Raw genomic sequence first — 22701 nt, 5'->3', positions numbered from 1 at the left:
CGTGCTCCATGCCGACAGTAAGTTATAGCTATCGTACCAATTTGGACGATGCCAACACTATTTGAAAAAAATAATGTTGGCGTTCATGAAAAACGGCGCGCCACAAAACGAAAGTTGTGGCTAGCCATTTTTCCACTAGTGCTCGGAAGACTCCGTCGATTACAAGCTAGTGCTTATTCTGATTACTTTCATAGGGTGTGTAGTCTTTGGTGCTTGTCAGTTGCTTTGGCTACGCCATGTGTCTCCTGTTTGTTTTTCTTTTCTATTCCGAGTTGGTTGTAATGGTGGCCTTGTGTAATTCCTGGCTGGTTGATGGCTTTGTAAATTCGAAGTCCGGCTCTTCTTGAGCCTTTGTTCTTAAAAAAACTGAACACTCAACGCTCTATGACGCAGTGGTCTATAAGACTCTGACGAAATTCATTTTACGCGTCCTTCTGCACGGCCGGGCAACCTCCCGCGTCCACCTCGAAATGCTTGATCAGATCTAGCAGGTTGCCAAGTGATGACCCGCCCTTTTGCACGGCCGTCCTTGCCTTCTCGGAGAGAGACAGTGCTTTCCTCCTTCTCTCCTTTCCCTTTCCTCCCCCGTCCATGATGCTCCTGACGGTGGCCTCCACCACCTCTCTCCCCACCACGATCTTCTTCTTCGCCACCCACATCAACGGCTCCTTGATCCCGACGCTCACACCAATTCCGAGCACCTCCACAGCTAGCTTCTCATTCAAGAACTGGTCCGAGAAGTGCGGCCATGTCATGACCGGCAGCCCGGCCGCGATGGCCTCCAGTGTCGAGTTCCATCCACAGTGCGTCACGAAGCCGCCCACCACGGCGTGGTTCAGGATAAGCACCTGCGGCGACCACCCTCTGATCAGCATCCCACGTCCGGCGACGCGCTCTTCGAGGTCCCATAGAAACTCGCACACATCCTCGCCATACTGGTCGGGCTTCTTCAGAAACCAGACGAACGGGTGCCCTGATGCCTCGAGCCCGAGTCCAAGCTCGACGACCTGCTTCGGGTCAGCATGTACGATGCTCCCGAAGCTGACGTAAACGACGGTACTGGGCTCCTTATCGTCGAGCCACCGGAGAGACTCGTCGGTGTCGATGGCGGTGGTGGTGTTCCCTCTGTTTGCTAGTGTCGCGGCGTGCTGGTGATACAACGACACCGGCCCGGTGGTCCACACCTCCATCTTCCTGGCGGCCGCGTAGCCAGTGACGTACTCTGGCTCCATCTCCATGAAGGAGTTCATGACAATGCCATCAGCCTCTACTAGCGCCAACTCGATTTCATCGGCTATCTTCTCGAACCAGAGCGCCCGTAAGAACCCGGGGGCTTGCGCCCTCGTCACCTCGATTCTCCTCTCCACGCCGGGCCCGACCACCGGCTCATTGTCGTCGGCTACGCCTTCATAGGAGTTGTACCTCTCGACGTTGTGCTGGCACAGGACGCAGAAGGCGCACATGCTGAAGAAGCAGAGACGCGAGACCTTGAGATTGGCGGCGACCTGCACGGTCCACGCGTGGTAGAAGTCGGACACGATGCACGTCGGGTACGGCGGGTGCGTGCGGAGGTGGCGCTCGAGCGGCTCCGTGAGGAGCGTCAGGGCGCGGAAGTAGTTCACCTCGAGGCCAAGTGGGATCTTGTCAACGTCGTCGGCTCCCTCGGGCAAGCCCTCCGCGACGCAGTCGAGCGGGAACTCGACGAGCCGGATCGGCAGGCCGGACTTCCGCGCGAAGTCGATGGTCGGGCGGATGCGCGCGGCGTTGTACGGCGTGGCGACGACGCTGGCGAGCGCGCAGTGGGTGGCCAGCAGCAGCGCGGTGTCCACAGCCGGGATCACGTGCCCCTGGAACATGAGCGGGACGAACACAAAGGGTGTGTTTGGTAGCATGTATGGACCTAGCCTAGTTGTTCTCCTCTCATACATGCTCAGTGTAAACATGCTGAGTCCATGCAGTTGCTGTTGTTTGGCGGCGATGTATGCGCTGAGACATGCTGAGCTGAGACTTTGTTTGGCAGCCTGCATGTGTTTAGACATGCTGAATAATTTCAAATTCTAATTTTTTGAATGATGAACAAAATTGAAACAAATTTTGAAATTCTAAATATTTTTTCAAAACTAATTAAAATTTGAAATTCTAAACATATTTTGAAAATTTAAAATATTTGAAATTCTGAACTTTCGAAAATTTAAACAATATTTGAATATTATATATATATTTTGAAATTATGGTTTTTTTCAAAATTCAAAAATATTTATTTTTCTAAATTCCGAACATTTTTGGAATTTTTAAAACACTTATTAAAAATTCAAACAAATTTTGAAATTCAGAACAATTTTTTGAAAATTTAAACAATTTTGAAACTCTAAACTTTTTTAAAAATCGAAATTCTGAACTTTTTCAAAATTTGAATATTTTTTCGAAATTTGAACATTTTTTTTAAATATAAACATATCTGAACGTGATCTGGTGGGTGGGGACGAGGGTCAGGGCCAGCATGGCTACCTTTATGCACCCTGTTTGGGGTGCATGAGATGAGCATGGTTGAGGGCCCTTTTATGCATGAGATGGACAAAGCTCAGGTGAGCCCATGCACCCTACCAAACAAGCAAAAGTGGGTCGGATTGGAAACTTTTGCCCTACACCCTCCATGCACCCTATCAAACACACCCAAAGTGCGCCTTGGCGGCGCTCCCGATAGCGTTTCCCTGCCCGTTCGGTGCTCCTTGGCAAGCCATCCCCCCTGCTGCCCGTACTGGTGGTAAGAGAGACCGTTCGATACTGATGGATGCGTTTGGCGATCTGTGGGGCTGTCGCTAGTTCTGTTAGTCCCGTGTCTTAAAAAGAAGGCCGGATTTTGAATGCGACGAACGCCGGCATGGTCGGGATGCGAGGTGACGAGATTGACCATGTCACTGCAAGATTTACAGGTATACTAGTGTTTGTCCGTTATTATGTTGATGATGATGACGGAGGCGTGAGCATGAGGGCGACGAATGTTTGCTTGTCGAGGCTTGGCTAGCTAGCTAGCACCGATGGTACCGAGGACACACAAGTGAAGGCAAATTTGTCACTTTTCACTACTACTCTGGTACGTTGGAGCAACTCTAGCACGTCTCAGCAGCTCTCCATCTGTCTTTCAAAAACCTCTAGCACGTCTCCTAGAACTCCCTCGTACTTTCACAAAGAAACCCAAATGATACATACCAGACAACAGTTTTCTTGACATTCCGCGTGAACAGTGACTGTCGTCCGATGGCAAGCACATATCTAGCGCATGGTATGACGTGGTATTTGTATCCAGAGGCGTTGGCTCCCTGTGTGGTCAAGGGCAATAATGCTAGACCTACAAAGAGTTAAAAACGTTTTACTTAAGAGGTAAATACACCGTTGGTGCTTGAACTTGTCACGGATGTTCACTTTAGTGCCTAAACTTGAAAAATACATTGAACTAGTTCCATAACTTGGCATGAGCGTGCAAATACAGTTCAAATCTCTTCAGCATACGCACACGATGCTGACAAGGCATTCCGGCGTGGCATGGGGCCCGCTGTCAGCTACTGAATGGCAGGGCGTGCGGCCTATTTTTTGGAAAACCCCTTAAAACTATTTTCTTAGAAATAGGACCTCACAGATAAAGGGCTGAAATAAAACTGAAAGCTAGACTGGCAGGGAATCGAACCAGTGAACTACTGTTAGCTCGCGGCTAGCCAGTCGACCGCAGCACAGTTGTATAGTCAAAACTGGATTCATGACCATTATGTACACTAGGCGAAACAACATAAATTAAAGGAATTTAATAATCCAGCAAAAAATAGTGTCGGGTTTGTGATCCAAACATCCGACAAAATGTTATATATCAGCCTTGGATACCACTTCTACCAAAAAGGTCTCATGTTTCTAAAGTATAATTAATATTTATGACTATATAACAAACATGATTTCAAAAAGAATTTAAATTTTACATGTCATTTTATAAATAATGCATGTGTTATTTTAAAACATATACATACAATTTAAATATTTACGAATTATAAAAATGTCTATTTTATTCAAATATTATTCATGTGAGGATCTGCGATCTGAGGATGCACTAGGTTCGCTTTTTTTTAAAACACACAAACTTTTATATATTATATAAACTTTTTAAAACAACACTTTTTTTTCTTAAAGTATGAACACTTTAATGTACTACATAAATATTTTATTTATAACATGGAAATGTTTAGAATTATATGGGAATCTATTTAAATATACAAAACTTTCTTAAATTATTTTAATATTTCATTAAAAATGTGAGCACTTTTAAAAATTGTAAAATTAATTTAATTTAATATTTAATGTTTTTATTTTTAAAATTATTTGTGGAGATATTTTATTAAATCATATGAATTTTTAATGTACTTTAATTTAATTATATATATATCATTTATAACACACAATTATAATTTACATAGTTTTACAAAAACTGGAAAAAACTGAAATGTTGAAAATGGTCCGTTTTACACCACACGAGCGCATTGTGTTATATAAAGAGAAATTTATCCTTTGTAAAATTACATGTTCTTGGTTGGAGTGGTATTTGTGGCCGCTATTTAGTGTTAGGGTGCAGGTTCAAATAATTGACCCGGCACTATTTTTGATCGAATAAATTAATTTGTTTACGTTGTTCAACCTGCTGTATAAAAAGCGTGTGAATATATATATATGACAACAAATTTCACCTTGTTTGCTGGTTAGCCACTCCCACATGAAGGTACAGGTAACAGGTTCGATCCCTCACCACAAGCGTGTGAATATATATTTGTTTCTCACCGAGGTCTTTTATGTAAGGAGAAAACAATTTCAGGGGTTTTTCCACATAAACCAGGACACTTGGGGTGCCTCGTCAGGGCCGTGGACGTATACATATAAGATGTGAACCGTATTTGCACGTCCATGCCAAGTTATGGAACCAGTTCAATGTATTTTTCAAGTTCAGGCACTAAAGTGCACATTCGTGGCAAGTTCAAGCACCAGTGGTGTAATTACCTTTTTACTTAACTTTACAAAGTTTAACTCTCTCGCCCCTGAATTCAAGTGGGGTGGACCCCTTCATCCCCCTATAACCAGTCATAATCCCCCACATTAGCGTCTTTGTAAAAAACTTAAGTAACCTTTTGTAGTTGTAGCATTACTCAGACCTATTGGCATGCCATGTTGAAATAAAGAACGTGGATTTATTGGGGTCTTGAGTAATGATTATTAGGTTAGACTAGTCACAATGGATAGAAACATAGACTAGTAACATGCCTATGTTAATAGTCTATGTTACTACTAGCCACAATGGGTAGTAACATAGAGTAGTAACATGGGCATGTTACTACTCTATGTTACTACCTCTATAGTGGGAAATAACATATGCGTGGTAACATGCAATACTTCATTTATTATGCTATAGACTCATCTTGCTTTAATATGTGTGATGTTACAGTAACTAGCTAAGTTACTAGAACTACCTCTCTCTTCATTAACTCATTGCCACATAGACAAATTTGCTGAGTTGGACTTCAAGTTACTGCTGAAGTTACTCCCACTGTGGCTAGAGTAACATATGTGTGGTAACATGCAACACATCATTTATTAGGCTATAGACACATCTTGCCTTAATATGTGTGACGTTACTCAAACTACTAGTAACTAGTTATGTTACTACTTTCCTTTCTTTCTTCATTTATTGCTTGCCACATCATCTATTTTATCTAGATATGCGTGATGTTACTACCTATGTTACTCCCACTATGGGTAGTCTTAGAAGCGTGTGTTACTTTTTTCTCCCATTGCAACGCACGAGCTCTTTTACTAGTTAATTCTAATTGGCCAACATGAGCGGGTTTGCTGTGTGCATCTTTATTCTTTTGGTTGTGCTTACCAGCCTTACACGCAGTGCATCGTAGTTGGGATTTTATGCATACACCCTTCAACTCTATGTGTAAAACAACAAACAATTTCTACTTGCCCCACCCACATTCTGCCCCGTCCCTCCTCAATAGGGAGATTGTGTAATATATATATCATCCAAGTTCTTGCAATGAAAAACAACATGTTTGGATAGGAGAGTTAACGAAATTGAGGTTGAGAATTAGGGACACCATTAAATCAACAAGATAGAAGAGTGAGGGCAAACATGCACAAAACCAGCTGAATTCGAGGAATATGTTGTTTAGAATTGTATTTTTTTTATATTTTTTGGGTTGTTTGCCGTCAGTGGCAAAGGCAGCAATCTAGCTGGCCAGGCCTCCGCCACAGCTTAATGTTTTTTATTTTCATACTATTTGCATACTGGTGTTGAGGAAAAATATACGCTTGGTGTCATTGTATGCATGCCTGCCTACGTTGGGCTTACCTTAATAAAAAATCTGTCTCCACCACTGTTTGCTGTAATTGTTAGTAAACAGTAGATGTTTGTCATATACATGGTGGTAAATGTATGCTGTTGAGTTTTCATTTTAGAGAAAGAAGTCTTGGGCTTTGCTTAGAAAACCTAGGTTTTTAAGGGCTAGGTTTTGAGAGTGGGTTTTTAGGAGTTAACTTTTGGGTCAGATTGGAGATGCTCTGAGCAAAAGAAAAAGAAGAGGCCTGCGTTTTGGTACACATAGTACGAGTACAATATTTTATATGATCAAAATTATACTTTTTTTTACAAAACAAGAAAAAAAGGGATAGGGGAAGGTTTGATTGCCCAAGAATCTTCCGAAACTAAACCGTCGGTGCTCTCTGGCGCTGCACTTTGAGATTGTGACGACGCTTATTCTGCCAGTCGTGCGACCTCCTGCGTCCACCTGGACTTCTTGATCAGACAATACAGAGAGCCCCTAAGAGGCCCGCGCGGCACGCCACTGCAAACAAACGGCGTAAAGTCCCTCTTCGCCCTCGAAGACCCCCAGGAGGCGGGTACTCCATCATCATTCATAGGAGTAATATGGTATGACTTTGACGTACTCTCTCTCAAAAAAAAGAAGAGTACCATTTGAGAGTGAGTTTTTAGGAGTCAATTTTAGTTTTTTTTAGGTGAACTTTTAGACTTATTTGGAGATGCAAGAAAAAGAATAAAGAAGTCATCTGCCTTGTAATACATATCATACAAAAACAAACTTTTGTATGATCAAAATTATACTCATTTTTCTTTTTATAAAGAAAGAGTAAAAAAAGATAATAAAATGTTTGGTTGTCCAAAAATCTTCTGAAACTGAATACTCGGTGCGATATATGACGCAGTGCTCTGTAAGACTGTGACGACATTCATTTAGTCAGTCGTGCAACCTCCCGCGTCCGCCTCAAAATGCTTGATCAGATCCAATAGGTTGCCAAGCGATGACCCGCCCTTCTGCACGGCCGCCCTCGCCTTCTCTGAGAGAGCCAGTGCTTTCCTCCTTCTCTCCTTTCCCTCTTCTCCCCCATCCATGATGCTCCTGATGGCGGCCTCCACCACCTCTCTCCCCACCACGATCTCCTTCTTCGACATCCACATCAACGGCTCCTTGATCCCGACGCCCACGCCAATTCCGAGCACCTCCACGGCTAGCTTCTCGTTCAAGAACTGGTCCGAGAAGTGCGGCCATGTCACGACCGGCAGCCCGGCTGCGATCGCCTCCATCGTCGAGTTCCACCCGCAGTGCGTCACGAAGCCGCCCACGGCGGCGTGGTTTAGGATAAGCACCTGCGGCGACCACCCTCTGACCAGCATCCCGCGACCGGCGACGCGCTCCTCGAGGTCCTGCAGGAACTCGCGCACATCCTCGCCGTACTGGGCGGGATTCTTCAGAACCCAGACGAATGGGTGCCCCGATCCCTCGAGCCCGAGCCCAAGCTCGATGACCTGCTTCGGGTCGGCGTGCACGATGCTCCCGAAGCTGACATACAAGACTGTATTAGGCTCCTTGCCTTCAAGCCACCGGAGACACTCGTCGGCGTCAATGGCTGTGGTGGTGTTCCCTCTCTTTGCCAGCGTCGCGGCGTGCTGATGGTACAGCGACACCGGCCCGATGGTCCACACCTTCATCTTCCTGGCGGCCGCGTACCCAGCGACGTACTCCGGCTCCATCTCAAGGAAAGAGTTCACGACGGCGCCATCGGCCTCGCCTTGCGCCAGCTCGATTTGGTCAGCTATCTTCTCGAACCCGGGCGCCCGAAAGAAGCCGGGGGCTTGCGCCCTGGTCACCTCGATTCTCTTCTCCACGCCGGGCACGACCACCGGCTCGTTGTCGTCGGCCACGGCGTCGTAGGCGTTGTACCTCTCGACGTTGTGCTGGCACAGGAGGGAGAAGGCGCACATGCTGAAGAAGTTGAGGCGCGGGACCTTGAGATTGGCCGCGACCTGCACGGTCCACGGGTGGCAGAAGTCGGAGACGATGCACGTCGGGTACGGCGGGTGCGCGTGGAGGTGGCGCTCGAGCGGCTCCGCGAGGAGCGCGAGGGCGCGGAAGTAGTTGGGTGCGAGGCCAGGCGGGATCTTGTCGACGTCGTCGGCTCCCTCGGGCAGGCCCTCGGCGGCGCAGTCGAGCGGGAGCTCCACGAGCCGGATGGGCAGGCCGGACCGGCGCGCGAGGTCGACCGTCGGGCGTATGCGCGCGGCGTTGGACGGCGTGGCGACGACGCTGGCGAGCGCGCCGTGGGTGGCCAGCAGCAGCGCGGTGTCCACCGCCGGGATCACGTGCCCCTGGTACATGAGCGGGACGAGCACGAAGTGCGCCTTAACGGCGCTCCCGACGTCGTCAGCGCCGGCCCCGGTGGCGTTTCCCCGGCCGTTTGGTGCTCCTTGGCAAGCCATCCCTGCTGCCCTACCCGTACTGGTAGGAGAGATGGCTCGATACTGATGCGTTTGGCGATGTCTGGGGCTGTCGCTAGTTCTCTTAGCCCCATGTCTTAAAAAGAAGGCCGAGTTTTGAATGCGACGAACGCCACCAGCCATCCTGGCCGGCGCCGGCATGGTCGAGATGGCGAGGTGGCGAGATTGACGAGGTCACTGCAAGATTACGTTGATGATGACGGAGGCGTGAATATGAGGGCGACGAATGCTAGCTTGCCGAGGCTTAGCTAGCTAGCTAGCACAGATGGTACCTATCGAGGACAAACGAGTGACGGCAAACTTGTCACTACTACTCCGGTACGTTTTTTCGACACGGTACAGACACACGCAAATGCTCATATATACATGCATACGCTCACCCGTATGAAAACACACACGTTTTACCCCTATAAGCATCTTCGAGAAACTGAGCCGACATGTCATCTTGAGATTTTACAAAGTCACCGTAGGCGCCTCGTAGTCGATGAAAACGTATCCTTCCACTAAACATGTATCACCAGAAATTCTGAAATAAATTCAGGATAAATACAAGTAACAGGATTTGAACCCTAATGGACTGAGAATACCACTGTCCTTCTATCACTAGCGGAGCTCAGTGAGGGCAAAACCAGGCCGCCCAGCTCCTGAGAAAAATTATAATTTTTGTGCATGTAACAACCCAATCCATCCTCTCGCAGAAGTGGATTTCTCTGGTGATGTCATGTGTGAGATCAGTAAGATACTCTGTAAAGTTCAATGGAAAATTGTTGGATTCCTTCTCTCCGTCGAGGGGCCTCCGCCAAGGTGACCCTTTGTCCCCGTTTCTATTCCTGTTTGTTGCTGACGCTCTCTCTGCTTTGGTTAACAAGTCAATGATGGATGGTGGTTTGGAGGGGGTGAAGATTTGTCGGAGAGCACCGTCAATCTCACATCTATTGTTTGCGGATGACTCCTTGTTATTCTTCCGTGCTTCTTCTCATCAGGCGAATATAGTGAAAGGTTTGTTAAACACTTACGCTTCATCAATGGGGCAGCTCATCAACCCCTCCATGTGTCCCATCCTTTTTTCGGATAACTGCCTTGATAAGGTTGCGGATGAAGTAAAGGATATTTTGGGCATAACCCAACAAGTGTTTGATCCTAAAAATTTGGGACTGCCAGTGCCAGATGGGCGTATGCATAAAGGAAATTTTGAAACTGTTCAGGACAGTCCGAGTAAAAGACTGGTGGATTGGAGTGAACAGTACATGTCATCTGGTAGTAAGGAATTGTTAATTAAGACGGTGACCCAAGCTATTCCTGCATATGTTATGAGTGTTTTCCGGCTCCCGGCGTCGGTATGTGATGATCTGACGCGGTTAATGAGGCAATATTGCTGGGGAGTGGAAAAGGGGAAGAGAAAGATGGCGTGGTTGAGTTGGGATAGAATAAAGCCAAGGGAGATATGGGCTTTCGTGACATGTGTGCTTTTTAATCAAGCTCTCCTTGCTAAGCAGTCATGGAGGCTTCTGGATTCTCCTAACAGTTTATGTGCACGATTGTTGCGAGTGAGGTACTACCCTAATGGTAATCTCATGGATACGGTTTTCTCGGGTAACACTTCTGCGGTATGGAAAGGTATTGAACATGGATTGGAGCTTCTCAAAAAAGGGGCGATCTGGAGGGTGGGCGATGGCTCCCCTATTAAAACGTGGCGAGATCCTTAGATTCCACATGGCCCATCTTTCCGTCCGATAACCCCTAAACGTAACTGTAGATTGAACAATGTTTCTGATTTTTTGGATGACAATAGAGCTTGGAATGTACAGCTACTCAATAATCACTTTTGGCCATTAGATGTGAATGAAATTCTAAAATTAAGAACTTCCCCAAGAAAACGCAAGGACTTTATTGCATGGCAACCCGAGCGTAGCGGGATCAACTTCTCTATTCGGAGCGCATATAGGCTGGCCATGCAAGATCATGAATTGAATTTCGCGAGCGGCGCGTCCATTTCGCATCCTAATGGTGATAGAGAGCTATGGAAGCTTCTGGAGAGCTAAAGTCCCACAGAAAATGAAGGTCACAGTTTGGAAGACCTCGACCGGGGCACTCGCAACAAATATGGGTAAAGTTTTTCATCATATAGCTACACGAGCAACATGTCCGATTTGTGGAACTGATGATGAAAGTTCGTTCCATGCACTGGCCACATGCAGCCACGCGGCTTGCCTCTGGGATCTCATGCGTGTGTGTTGGCAAACTCCCTCCAAGGCATGTTTGGTTGACACTGGGAAAGATTGGCTCTTGCATGCTTTATCAGAATGCACAGAAGAATCACGTGACATGGTTATCATGCTTGTGTGGCGGATATGGCAGTTGAGATCAGATTTGGCACATGGTAAAGAAATACCGCCTTCTCATGTTACTGTGGAGTTTTGGCAGAGCTACTGGAGGTCATGTTGATTCAGGTCCAGCACTACTCTATGGAGGAAATTCTTAAAGGAAAAATGCCCGTGACTGAAACATGTGAAAAACCGAGGCTCATACCTACTGTACCATGCCAGCCATGGCCACCACCGGATAACATGGTCGCTCTCTCAGTTGACGGCTCTTATTGGAAAACGGATGGCTCGGCGGCAGCTAGGATGATTCTTCGGAAGCATGATGGTTCTGTCATCTTTGCAGCATACACGTATCTTTTTTACTGCAATGATGCATTGGAGGCAGAGATTCATACTTTAATGTAAGGTATGGCTCTAGCTATCCAACACTTTGAGTTTCTAGTCTTGGTGTAATCAGACTCTTCACAAGCACTTTCAATTCTTTCAAGTACGTCACTGGACAGTTCCGCATATAGTCACATTTTCTTGGAGATTAAAGCTTTAATGGCTGATAGGGAGTTTATTCCATAGAAGATACACAGGAATCAGAATAGAGTTGCAGATTGTTTAGCTAGATATAGCCGGACTGAGTGTACCACTTCAGCGTGGTTACTTAGAGGGCCCCATGTATTGAGAATTTCTTACCTTACGATTGTTACTCGATAATTTTGAAATAAAACTTCCTTTACCCCGCAAAAAAAAAAAGAAACAACCCAGTCCATCCAGTAGCAGAACCAAACCAAGCAGCACATATCTCCTTCGCATCCATCCACCGCCCAGCACTGCCTCGCATCCAGCTCTGAGCTTTCTACCGCTGATTCAACGCTGAGCTAAGCAGAGGAGGCGGAGAGGTCCAGTAGCCAGGCAGCCGGCTGCCGCACGTAGCAGCACTAACGGCGACCCATCCCCATGCCGCCGCGGCGTGGCCATGCCCCAAGCGGCTGCCAGCTCCTAGCCAGCGATGAGCTACCTGTAGAGTGGAGTCTAGTATATTGTCCTTGTACACGTATTTGTATACGTACATAATTGTAATTCTGATCATCTATATATTGAGACATGAGGTTGGATGTCAACTACCCACGCAAAACCCTAAACCCTGTTTAACTTATCAGCCAGGGTTCGGCCGCCGCCGCCCGATCCACTCGTCGGCGCCGCGTGCTGCTCACTTCTGCGCCGCCGCCACATCTGCTCGCCGCTGCCGCGCGTTGCTTCTCTCCGCCCCGCCGCCGCGCATCCACTCGCTGCTGCCGCGCATTGCTCCATCCGCGCCGCCGTCGTGTCTCTTTCCGCCGCCGCCGCGCGACATTCTTCTCCGCGCTGCCGCAGCGATGTCGTCTTCCGCTCTCTCCGCCGGCCAAACTGCCGGCGCCCTCATCTCGTCTCCCGTCGCCACGATCCCCACCGCGCTCACCGTCCCGACGATCTCCGTCCGCCTCGGCCGCCACAACTTCATTGCGGAGGCATCACCAGCACCGTCCTTGCCGGTGCCAACCTCCACGGACACCTCGATGGCACCAAGGCGGCACCGGCCAAAACACTCGTTGTCGGCACCGGCGACGCTGCTACCACCGTCGCCAACCCGGAGTACCACCAATGGTGGGTTCAAGATCAGCGCGTCAAGGGGCTCCTTCTCACCTCCATGGATGAGGATATTGCATGCCAACTCATTGGCTGCGAGTCGGCGCATGCGGTGTGGACAGCCGTCGCTGCCATGTTCGGCGCTCAGAGCCGCGCCAATGTCCGTCACATCCGGCGGCAACTTCAGTCGCTGAGGAAGGACGATCTGTCCGCCGCGGAATACATGCATAAGATGAAGGCCCTTGCCGACACTATGGCCACCGCTGGCTCCCCGATCCGCGATGATGAGCTTATCCATCACATCCTCACCGGCCTCGGCTCCGCCTACAACTCCATCGCCGCCTCCTTGGGCGTGAGTAACGCACCCATGCCCTACTCCAGTTTTTACTCCTTGGTTCTGTCCTTCGAGGCGCTGCAGGCACAGCAGAGTGCGGTGGAGGGGTGGTCTCCCTCCGCGAACGCCGTGACCCGGTTGGGCTCGTACGGCGCGGGCGGACGCGCGCCCTACTCCGACCCCTATCCCTCCCAAGGGGGGGGGGGCGCCCGGCTGATGGACATGGCCAGCCAGGGCAGAGCCGCCAGGGCGGTAATGGCGGCAACACCGGCGGCCGCAACATTGGGTATGCCGGCAATTGCCGGCAAGGAGGAGGGGGCAACGCCGGCAACAACGGCGGAGGCGATGGGCATCGCAACCGCTGGCGTCCCCGGTGCCAAATTTGCAAGAACTGGGGCCATGAAGCCAACGACTGCTGCAAGCGCTATGATCAGGATCACAACTCCCGCTCCACCAACACCGTCGACTTTCCTTGGGTGCTGGATACCGGGGCTACGGATCACTTGACTAATGATCTTGAGCGCCTCTAGGTTCACGAGCGCTATGACAGCAAGGATCAGGTTCAGGTGGCCAATGGTGCAGGTTTGTCTATTTCACACATTGGTCATTCGCGTTTACCCGTTTCATCTCTTAAACTGCGTAACATCCTTCATGTTCCATACATCAGCCAACATCTTCTCTCTGTTTATCGTCTTCTTTGTGATAATGATGTGTTTGTTGAATTTCACCGTCGTTTTTTCCTTGTTAAGGACAAAGCAACCAGGCGCGTCATCCTTCACGGTAGAAGTTACCGGGGGGGTCTATCCGGTCCCTTTCGCTCGTGCGTCATCTTCATCGTCTCGCCATGCCCACTCCGGTGTTCGAGTTTCGTCGTCGCAATGGCATCAACGTCTTGGTCATCCTACAAATAATGTGGGTCACTTCCATTGCTCGGAGTCATGAACTTTCGTGTTCTAGTTCAAATAAGTCATCGTTAGTTTGTGATGCCTGTCAGCGTGCTAAGAGTCGTCAACTACCTTATTCTACTTCATTTCATATCACTATTGTACCTCTTGAATTAATACATTCAGATGTTTGGGGTCCCGCTCTTGCTTCGTCGGGAGGGTACAAGTATTATGTTAGTTTTATTGATGACTACACGCGCTTCACTTGGATTTATTTGCTCAAACACAAGTCTGATGTTGAGCAAGTTTTCTACAACTTTCAGGCTCATGTTGAACGCCTTCTGGATTATAAGATCAAGGTCGTTCAGTTCGACTGGGGTGGTGAATACCACAAACTCCATCGCTACTTTCAACGCACGGGCATCTCTCACTGAGTGTCATGTCCACATACCTCTCAGCAGAACGGTATTGCCGAGCGCAAACACCGACATTTGGTCGAGACCGGTCTTGCCTTGCTTGCGCACTCCTCTCTTCCACTTCGGTTTTGGGATGAGGCTTTTCTTACGGCATGTTATCTCATCAACCGTATGCCCACTCCGGTTCTCAACAAGGACACACCTCTTGTTCGTCTGTTTCATGTTCAGCCCAACTACTCCTCCCTTCGGATTTTTGGGTGTGCTTGCTGGCCTAGTCTCCGCAAGTACAATGCTCACAAGCTTGAGTTTCGGTCCAAGATGTGTGTTTTCCTTGGCTATAGTCCTTTGCATAAGGGCTATAAGTGTCTGGACCGTACCTCCGGTCGGATATACATCTCTCGAGATGTTGTTTTCGACGAGATTGTGTTTCCTTACTCCCAACCCAGCGTTTCGGTTGATCCTGCTTCTCTTGAACATGCACTCACTTTTCCCTCCGATGAACCGGTTCCGGATGTCCATGTGCATAAATATGACCTGTCCTATTTGTCACCTAACTTGAATTTTGCAGGTGATATTGCTTTGAGTTCCCCCAGGTACATGTTGCTGCTCCGACGCCTCCTGATGTGCCTGAAGTGCATGTCTTGCCGCCCGAGGCAGGCGCGGCTGCCTCGCCAGATGGCGCGACCGCGGACGCGGCTGGGCCGCCACCCTCGCCCGGCACGGCTACCTCGCCAGATGGCGTGACCGCGGATGCGGCTGGGTCGCCACCCTCGCCCGGCGCGGCCAGGTCGCCATCCTCGCCCGTTGCGTCGCCCGGGCCGTCACCCTCGCCTGGGTCGGTCCAGCCCACCATCGCCTCTCGGCCCGTGTCGCCCCTTGCTGAGGTCCCCTTAGCCGCGACACCCTCGGCCGAGCCCTCGTCGGCACCGTCTTCTCCTACGGGCGATGCAGCTCCGGCACATGCTATGGTTACCCGCCATCGTGATCATACTCGCAAGGAGAAGTCTTACACTGATGGCACGGTTAGGTATGACTCTCGTCGCCGTGCCTTCTTCGCTGCGCCAGTTTCCCATCGTGATGCTCTGGGTGAACCTGCCTGGCGTGCCGCCATGTCCGAGGAGTTTGCTGCTCTCCGTCACGCTAACACCTGGGTGTTGGTGCCTCGGCCACCTGGTGTTAATATTGTGAGCTGCAAGTGGATTTTCAAAACCAAACATCTTCCGGATGGGTCTGTTGATAAGCACAAAGCTCGCCTTGTTGCTCGCGGTTTCACTCAACAACATGGGATTGACTATGGAGATACTTTTAGTCCGGTGGTGAAGCCTGCCACGGTTCGCTTGGTTCTGTCGCTTGCTGTGTCTCGTGGTTGGAGCCTCCGACAGATTGATGTGAGCAATGCCTTTTTACATGGGTTCTTGGCCGAAGATGTGTATATGCAGCAGCCACCCGGGTTCGAGGATGCCACTTATCCCTCTCATGTATGCAAACTTCAGCGGTCTATTTATGGTCTCAAGCAGTCGCCCCGTGCCTGGTATGCTCGTTTGAGTCAGCGCCTTTCGCAGCTCGGTTTTGTTGCCTCTAGATCAATGCATCTCTGTTCATCTTCTCCCAGGGTACTATCCAGATATACATGCTGGTGTACGTTGATGATATTGTGATTGCTGGCTCTACCCCCGCCGTGGTGGATCGTCTTGTGCAGTCGTTTTCTGCTAGCTTTCCCATCAAAGATTTGGGCCGCCTCGAGTACTTTCTTGGTTTGGAAGCGTCCTTTCATTCAGGGGGCATGACCTTGACGCAGAAAAAGTATGCTTTGGATCTTCTTCATCGCGTCAACATGGAGAACTGCAAGGCCACTTCCACTCCGCTTGCTACATCCGAGAGTCTCTCACGTCATAGTGGTGCACTACTGGGTAGAGATGACTCCTTTCGGTATCGCAGTGTGGTTGGAGTGTTGGGGAACGCAGTAATTTCAAAAAAATTCCTACGCACACGCAAGATCATGGTGATGCATAGCAACGAGCGGGAGAGTGTTGTCCACGTACCCTCGTAGACCGTAAGCGGAAGCGTTTTGTCAACACGGTTGATGTAGTCGTACATCTTCATGATCTGACTGATCCAAGTACCGAACGCACGACACCTCCGAGTTCAGCACACGTTCAGCTCGGTGACGTCCCACGAACTCACGATCCAGCAGTGTCGAGGGAGAGCTTCGTTAGCACGACGACGTGATGACGGTGATGATGAAGCTACCGGCGTAGGGCTTCGCCTAAGCACTGCAATGATATGACCGAGGTGGATTATGGTGGAGGGGGGCACCGCACACGGCTAAGAACAATGCCTGTTGTGCTTCTAGGGTGCCCCCTGCCCCCGTATATAAATGAGCAAGGGGGAGGCCGACCTGCCCTTGGTGCGCGCCAAGGAGGGGGAGGATTCCTCCTCCTAGTAGGAGTAGGACTCCCCCTTCCCTAGTCCAACTAGGAGGAGGAAGGGGGAAGGAAGGCGAGGGAGAGGGAGAGGGAAAGAGGGGTTGCGCCCCCCTCCCCTAGTCTAATTCGGACTCCCCTTGGGGGGGCACCACCTCCCGGGCTGCTGCCCTCTCTCTCCCCTAAGGCCCACTAAGGCCCAATACTTCCCCGGGGGGTTCCGGTAACCCCTCCGGCACTCCGGTTTTCTCCGAAATCACCCGGAACACTTCCAGTGTCCGAATATAGCCGTCCAATATATCAATCTTTATGTCTCGACCATTTCGAGACTCCTCGTCATGTCCGTGATCATATCCGGGACTCCGAACTACCTTCGGTACATCAAAACACATAAACTCATAATACCGATCGCCACCGAATGTTAAGCGTGCTGACCCTACGAGTTCGAGAACTATGTAGACATGACCGAGACACGTCTCCGGTCAATAACCAATAGCGGAACCTGGATGCTCATATTGGCTCCCACATATTCTACGAAGATCTTTATCGGTCAAACCACATAACAACATACGTTGTTCCCTTTGTCATCGGTATGTTACTTGCCCGAGATTCGATCGTCGGTATCTCAATACCTAGTTCAATCTCATTACCGGCAAGTCTCTTTACTCGTTCCGTAATGCATCATCCCGCAACTAACTCATTAGCCACATTGCTTGCAAGGCTTATAGTGATGTGCATTACCGAGAGGGCCCAGAGATACCTCTCCGACAATCGGAGTGACAAATCCTAATCTCGATGTATGCCAACTCAACAAGTACCATCGGAGACACCTGTAGAGCACCTTTATAATCACCCAGTTACGTTGTGACGTTTGGTAGCACACAAAGTGTTCCTCCGGTATTCGGGAGTTGCATAATCTCATAGTCATAGGAACATGTATAAGCCATGAAGAAAGCAATAGCACTATACTAAACGATCAAGTGCTAAGCTAACGGAATGGGTCAAGTCAATCACATCATTCTCTAATGATGTGATCCCGTTAATCAAATGACAACTCATGTCTATGGCTAGGAAACTTAACCATCTTTGATTCAACGAGCTAGTCAAGTAGAGGCATACTAGTGACACTTTGTTTGTCTATGTATTCACACATGTACTAAGTTTCCGGTTAATACAATTCTAGCATGAATAATAAACATTTATCATGATATAAGGAAATATAAATAACAACTTTATTATTGCCTCTAGGGCATATTTCCTTGAGTCTCCCATTTGCACTAGAGTCAATAATCTAGTTCACATCGCCATGTGATTTAACACCAATAGTTCACATCACCATGTGATTAGTTCACATCGCCATGTCACTAATACCCAAACGGTTTTACTAGACTCAATAATCTAGTTCACATCACTATGTGATTAACACCCAAAGAGTGATCATGATTTTCTTGTGAGAGAAATCTTAGTCTACGGGTCTGCAACATTCAGATCCGTATGTATTTTGCAAAATTTCTATGTCTACAATACTCTGCACGGAGCTACTCTAGCTAATTGCTCCCACTTTCAATATGTATCTAGATCGAGACTTAGAGTCATCCAGATCGGTGTCAAAGCTTGCATCGACGCAACTCTTTACGACGAACTCTTTGTCACCTCCATAACCGAGAAATATTTCCTTAGTCCTCTAAGGATATTTTTGACCGTTGTCCAGTGATCTACTCCTAGATCGAAAATTGTACTCCCTTGCCAAACTCAGGGCAGGGTATACAATAGGTCTGGTACACAGCATGGCATACTTTATAGAACCTATGGCTGAGGCATAGGGAATGACTTTCATTCTCTCTCTATCTTCTGTCGGGCTTTGAGTCTTACTAAACTTCCACCTTGTAACACAGGCAAGAACTCTTTCTTCGACTGTCCCATTTTGAACTACTTCAAAATCTTGTCAAGGTATGTACTCATTGAAAAAACTTATCAAGCGTCTTGATCTATCTCTATAGATCTTGATGCTCAACATGTAAGCAGCTTCACCGAGGTCTTTCTTTGAAGAACTCCTTTCAAACACTCCTTTATGCTTTCCAGAAAATTCTACATCGTTTATGATCAACAATATGTCATTCACATATACTTATCAGAAAGGCTGTAGTGCTCCGACTCACTTTCTTGTAAATACAGGCTTCACCGCAAGTCTATATAAAACTATATGCTTTGATCAACTCATCAAAGTGTATATTCCAACTCCGAGATGCTTGCACCAGTCCATAGATGGATCGCTGGAGCTTGCACATTTTGTTAGCACCTTTAGGATTGACAAGACCTTCTGGTTGCATCATATACAACTCTTCTTTAAGAAATCCATTAAGGAATGCAGTTTTGACATTCATTTGCCAGATTTCAGTAAATGTGGCAATTGCTAACATGATTCGGACAAACTTAAGCATCGCTACGAGTGAGAAAATCTCATCGTAGTCAACACCTTGAACTTGTCGAAAACTTTTTGCGACAATTCGAGCTTTGTAGATAGTAACACTCCTATCAGCGTCCGTCTTCCTCTTGAAGATCCATTTATTCTCAATGGTTTGCCGATCATCGGGCAATTCCACCAAAGTCCATACTTTGTTTTCATACATGGATCCTATCTCAGATTTCATAGCCTCAAGCCATTTCGCGGAATCTGGGCTCATCATCGCTTCCTCATAGTTCGTAGGTTCGTCATGGTCAAGTAACATGACCTCCAGAACAGGATTACCGTACCACTCTAGTGCGGATCTTACTCTGGTTGACCTACGAGGTTCTGTAGTAACTTGATCTGAAGTTTCATGATCATCATCATTAACTTCCTCACTAATTGGTGTAGGCATCACTGGAACTGATTTCTGTGATGATCTACTTTCCAATAAGGGAGCAGGTACAGTTACCTCATCAAGTTCTACTTTCCTCCCACTCACTTCTTTCGAGAGAAACTCCTTCTCTAGAAAGGATCCATTCTTAGCAACGAATATCTTGCCTTTGGATCTGTGATAGAAGGTGTACGCAACAGTTTCCTTTGAGTATCCTATGAAGACACATTTCTCCGATTTGGGTTCGAGCTTATCAGGTTGAAACTTTTTCACATAAGCATCGCTGCCCCAAACTTTAAGAAACGACAGCTTAGGTTTCTTGCCAAACCATAGTTCATACGTGTCGTCTCAACGGATTTAGATGGTGCCCTATTTAACGTGAATGCAACTGTCTCTAATGCATAACCCCAAAACGATAGTGGTAAATCGGTAAGAGACATCATAGATCGCACCATATCTAATAAAGTGTGGTTACGACGTTCGGACACACCATTACGCTGTGGTGTTCCAGGTGGCGTAAGTTGCGAAACTATTCCGCATTGTTTCAAATGAAGACCAAACTCAAATATTCTCCTCCACGATCAGATCGTAGAAACTTTATTTTCTTGTTACGACGATTTTCCACTTCACTCTGAAATTCTTTGAACTTTTCAAATGTTTCAGACTTATGTTTTATCAAGAAGATATACCCATATCTTCTCAAATCATCTGTGAAGGTCAGAAAATAACGATACCCGCCATGAGCATTAACACTCATCGGACCGCATACATCGGTATGTATTATTTCCAATAAGTTAGTAGCTCGCTCCATTGTTCCGGAGAACGGAGTTTTAGTCATCTTGCCCATGAGGCATGGTTCGCAAGCATCAAATGATTCATAATCAAGTGATTCCAAAAGCCCATCAGCATGGAGTTTCTTCATGCGCTTTACACCAATATGACCTAAATGGCAGTGCCACAAATAAGTTGCACTATCATTATTAACTTTGCATCTTTTGGCTTCAATATTATGAATATGTGTATCACTACGATTGAGATCCAACAAACTATTTTCATTGGGTGTTTGACCATCGAAGGTTTTATTCATGTAAATAGAACAACAATTATTCTCTGAAAATGAATAAAAGTATTGCAATAAACATGATCGAATCATATTCATGCTCAACGCAAACACCAAATAACATTTATTTAGGTTCAACACTAATCCCGAAAGTATAGGGAGTGTGCGATGATGATCATATCAATCTTGGAACCACTTCCAACACACATCGTCACTTCAACCTTAACTAGTCTCTGTTCATTATGCAACTCCCGTTTCGAGTTACTACTCTTAGTAATTGAACCAGTATCAAATACCGAGGGGTTGCTATAAACACTAGTAAAGCACACATGTATGTCAATATACCTTTGTTCACTTTGCCATCCTTCTTATCCGCCCAGTATCTAGGGTAAATCTACTTCCAGTGACCATTTCCATTGCAGTACAAGCACTTAGTCTCAGGCTTAGGTACAGACTTGGGCTTCTTCACTCGAGCAGCAACTTGCTTGTCGTTCTTCTTGAAGTTCCCCTTCTATCCCTTTGCCCTTTTATTGAAACTAGTGGTCTTGTTAACCATCAACACTTGATGCTCTTTCTTGATTTCTACCTTCGTCGATTTCAGCATCGCGAAGAGCTCGGGAATTACCTTTGTCATCCCTTGCATATTATAGTTCATCACGAAGTTCTAGTAACTTTGAGATAGTGACTAGAGAAATTTGTCAATTACTATCTTATCTGGAAGATTAACTCCCACTTAGTACCCAGACAATCTGAGTACATGGTCACTGGTTGAGCTATTCTCCTCCATCTTGTAGGCAAAGTACTGTTAGAGGTCTCATACCTCTCGACACGGGCATGAGTATGAAATACCAATTTCAACTCTTGGAACATCTTATATGCTCCGTGGCGTTCAAAAACATTTTTGAAATCCCGGTTCTAAGCCGTAAAGCATGGTGCACTAAACTATCAAGTAGTCATCTTTCCGAGATTTTTGTCAAAACGTTCATAACGTCTGCATCTACTCCGGCAATAGATTTGTCACCTAGCGGTGCATCAAGGACATAATACTTCTGTGCAGCAATGAGGATAATCCTCAGATCACGGAGCTAGTCCGCATCTTTGCTACTAACATCTTTCAACTTTATTTTTCTCTAGGAACATATCAAAAATAAACGGGGAACTACATCACGAGCTATTGATCTACAACATAGGTATGCAAATACTACCAGGACTAAGTTCATGATAAATTAAAGTTCAATTAATCATATTACTTAAGAAATCCCACTTAGATTGACATCCCTCTAATCATCTAAGTGATCACGTGATCCAAATCAACTAAACCATGTCCGATCATCACGTGAGATAGAGTAGTTTTCAATGGTGAATATCACGATGTTGATCATATCTACTATATGATTCACGTTCGATCTTTCGATCTCAGTGTTCCGAGGCCATATCTGCATATGCTAGGCTCGTCAGGTTTAACCCGAGTATTCTGCGTGTGCAAAACTAGCTTGCACCCGTTGTATGTGAACGTAGAGCTTATCACACCCGATCATCATGTGGTGTCTCAGCACGAAGAACTGTCGCAACGGTGCATAAGGGATCATCTTATAAAGCTACCGCCGAACTAAGCAAAATAAGATGTATAAAAGATAAACATCACATGCAATCAAAAAATATGTGACATGATATGGCCATCATCATCTTGTGCCTTTGATCTCCATCTCGAAAGTACTGTCATGATCTCCATCGTCACCGGCATGACACCATGATCTCCATCATCTTGATCTCTATCAACGTGTCGTCACATGGTCGTCTCGCCAACTATTGCTTTTGCAACTATTGCTATCGCATAGCGATAAAGTAAAGGAATTATATGGTGCTTGCATCTTATGTAATAAAGAGACAACCATAAGCCTACTGCCAGTTGTCGATAACTTTAACAAAACATGATCATCTCATACAACAATTTATATCTCATCATGTCTTGA

The 22701-nt window shown here is 47.1% G+C and overlaps 2 protein-coding genes across 2 annotated transcripts; both read right to left on the bottom strand.

The window, feature by feature from the left end:
* Positions 1-422: 422 nt before the first annotated feature.
* On the bottom strand, positions 423-2039 carry LOC123164716 (UDP-glycosyltransferase 73C6-like). The gene has a single exon (XM_044582266.1). The coding sequence runs from the start codon at positions 2037-2039 to the stop codon at positions 423-425; it is 1617 nt and encodes a 538-aa protein (XP_044438201.1).
* A 5249-nt stretch (positions 2040-7288) lies between these two features.
* On the bottom strand, positions 7289-8725 carry LOC123164078 (UDP-glycosyltransferase 73D1). Its single transcript, XM_044581490.1, has one exon. It carries the CDS (start codon positions 8708-8710, stop codon positions 7289-7291), a length of 1422 nt encoding a protein of 473 aa, XP_044437425.1. The 5' UTR covers positions 8711-8725.
* Between the last annotated feature and the right edge of the window lie 13976 nt (positions 8726-22701).

This window comes from Triticum aestivum, chromosome 7D, assembly GCF_018294505.1.
Source record: "Triticum aestivum cultivar Chinese Spring chromosome 7D, IWGSC CS RefSeq v2.1, whole genome shotgun sequence".
Classification (NCBI taxonomy): Eukaryota; Viridiplantae; Streptophyta; class Magnoliopsida; order Poales; family Poaceae; genus Triticum; species Triticum aestivum.
Note: the sequence above shows the minus strand (reverse complement) of the source record. Positions and strands in the feature narration are given on the sequence as shown.

Coding starts and splice junctions, on each gene's coding strand:
- LOC123164716 (XM_044582266.1), bottom strand. CDS start 2,039: ATGTCTAAACACATGCAGGCTGCCAAACAAAGTCTCAGCTCAGCATGT.
- LOC123164078 (XM_044581490.1), bottom strand. CDS start 8,710: ATGTACCAGGGGCACGTGATCCCGGCGGTGGACACCGCGCTGCTGCTG.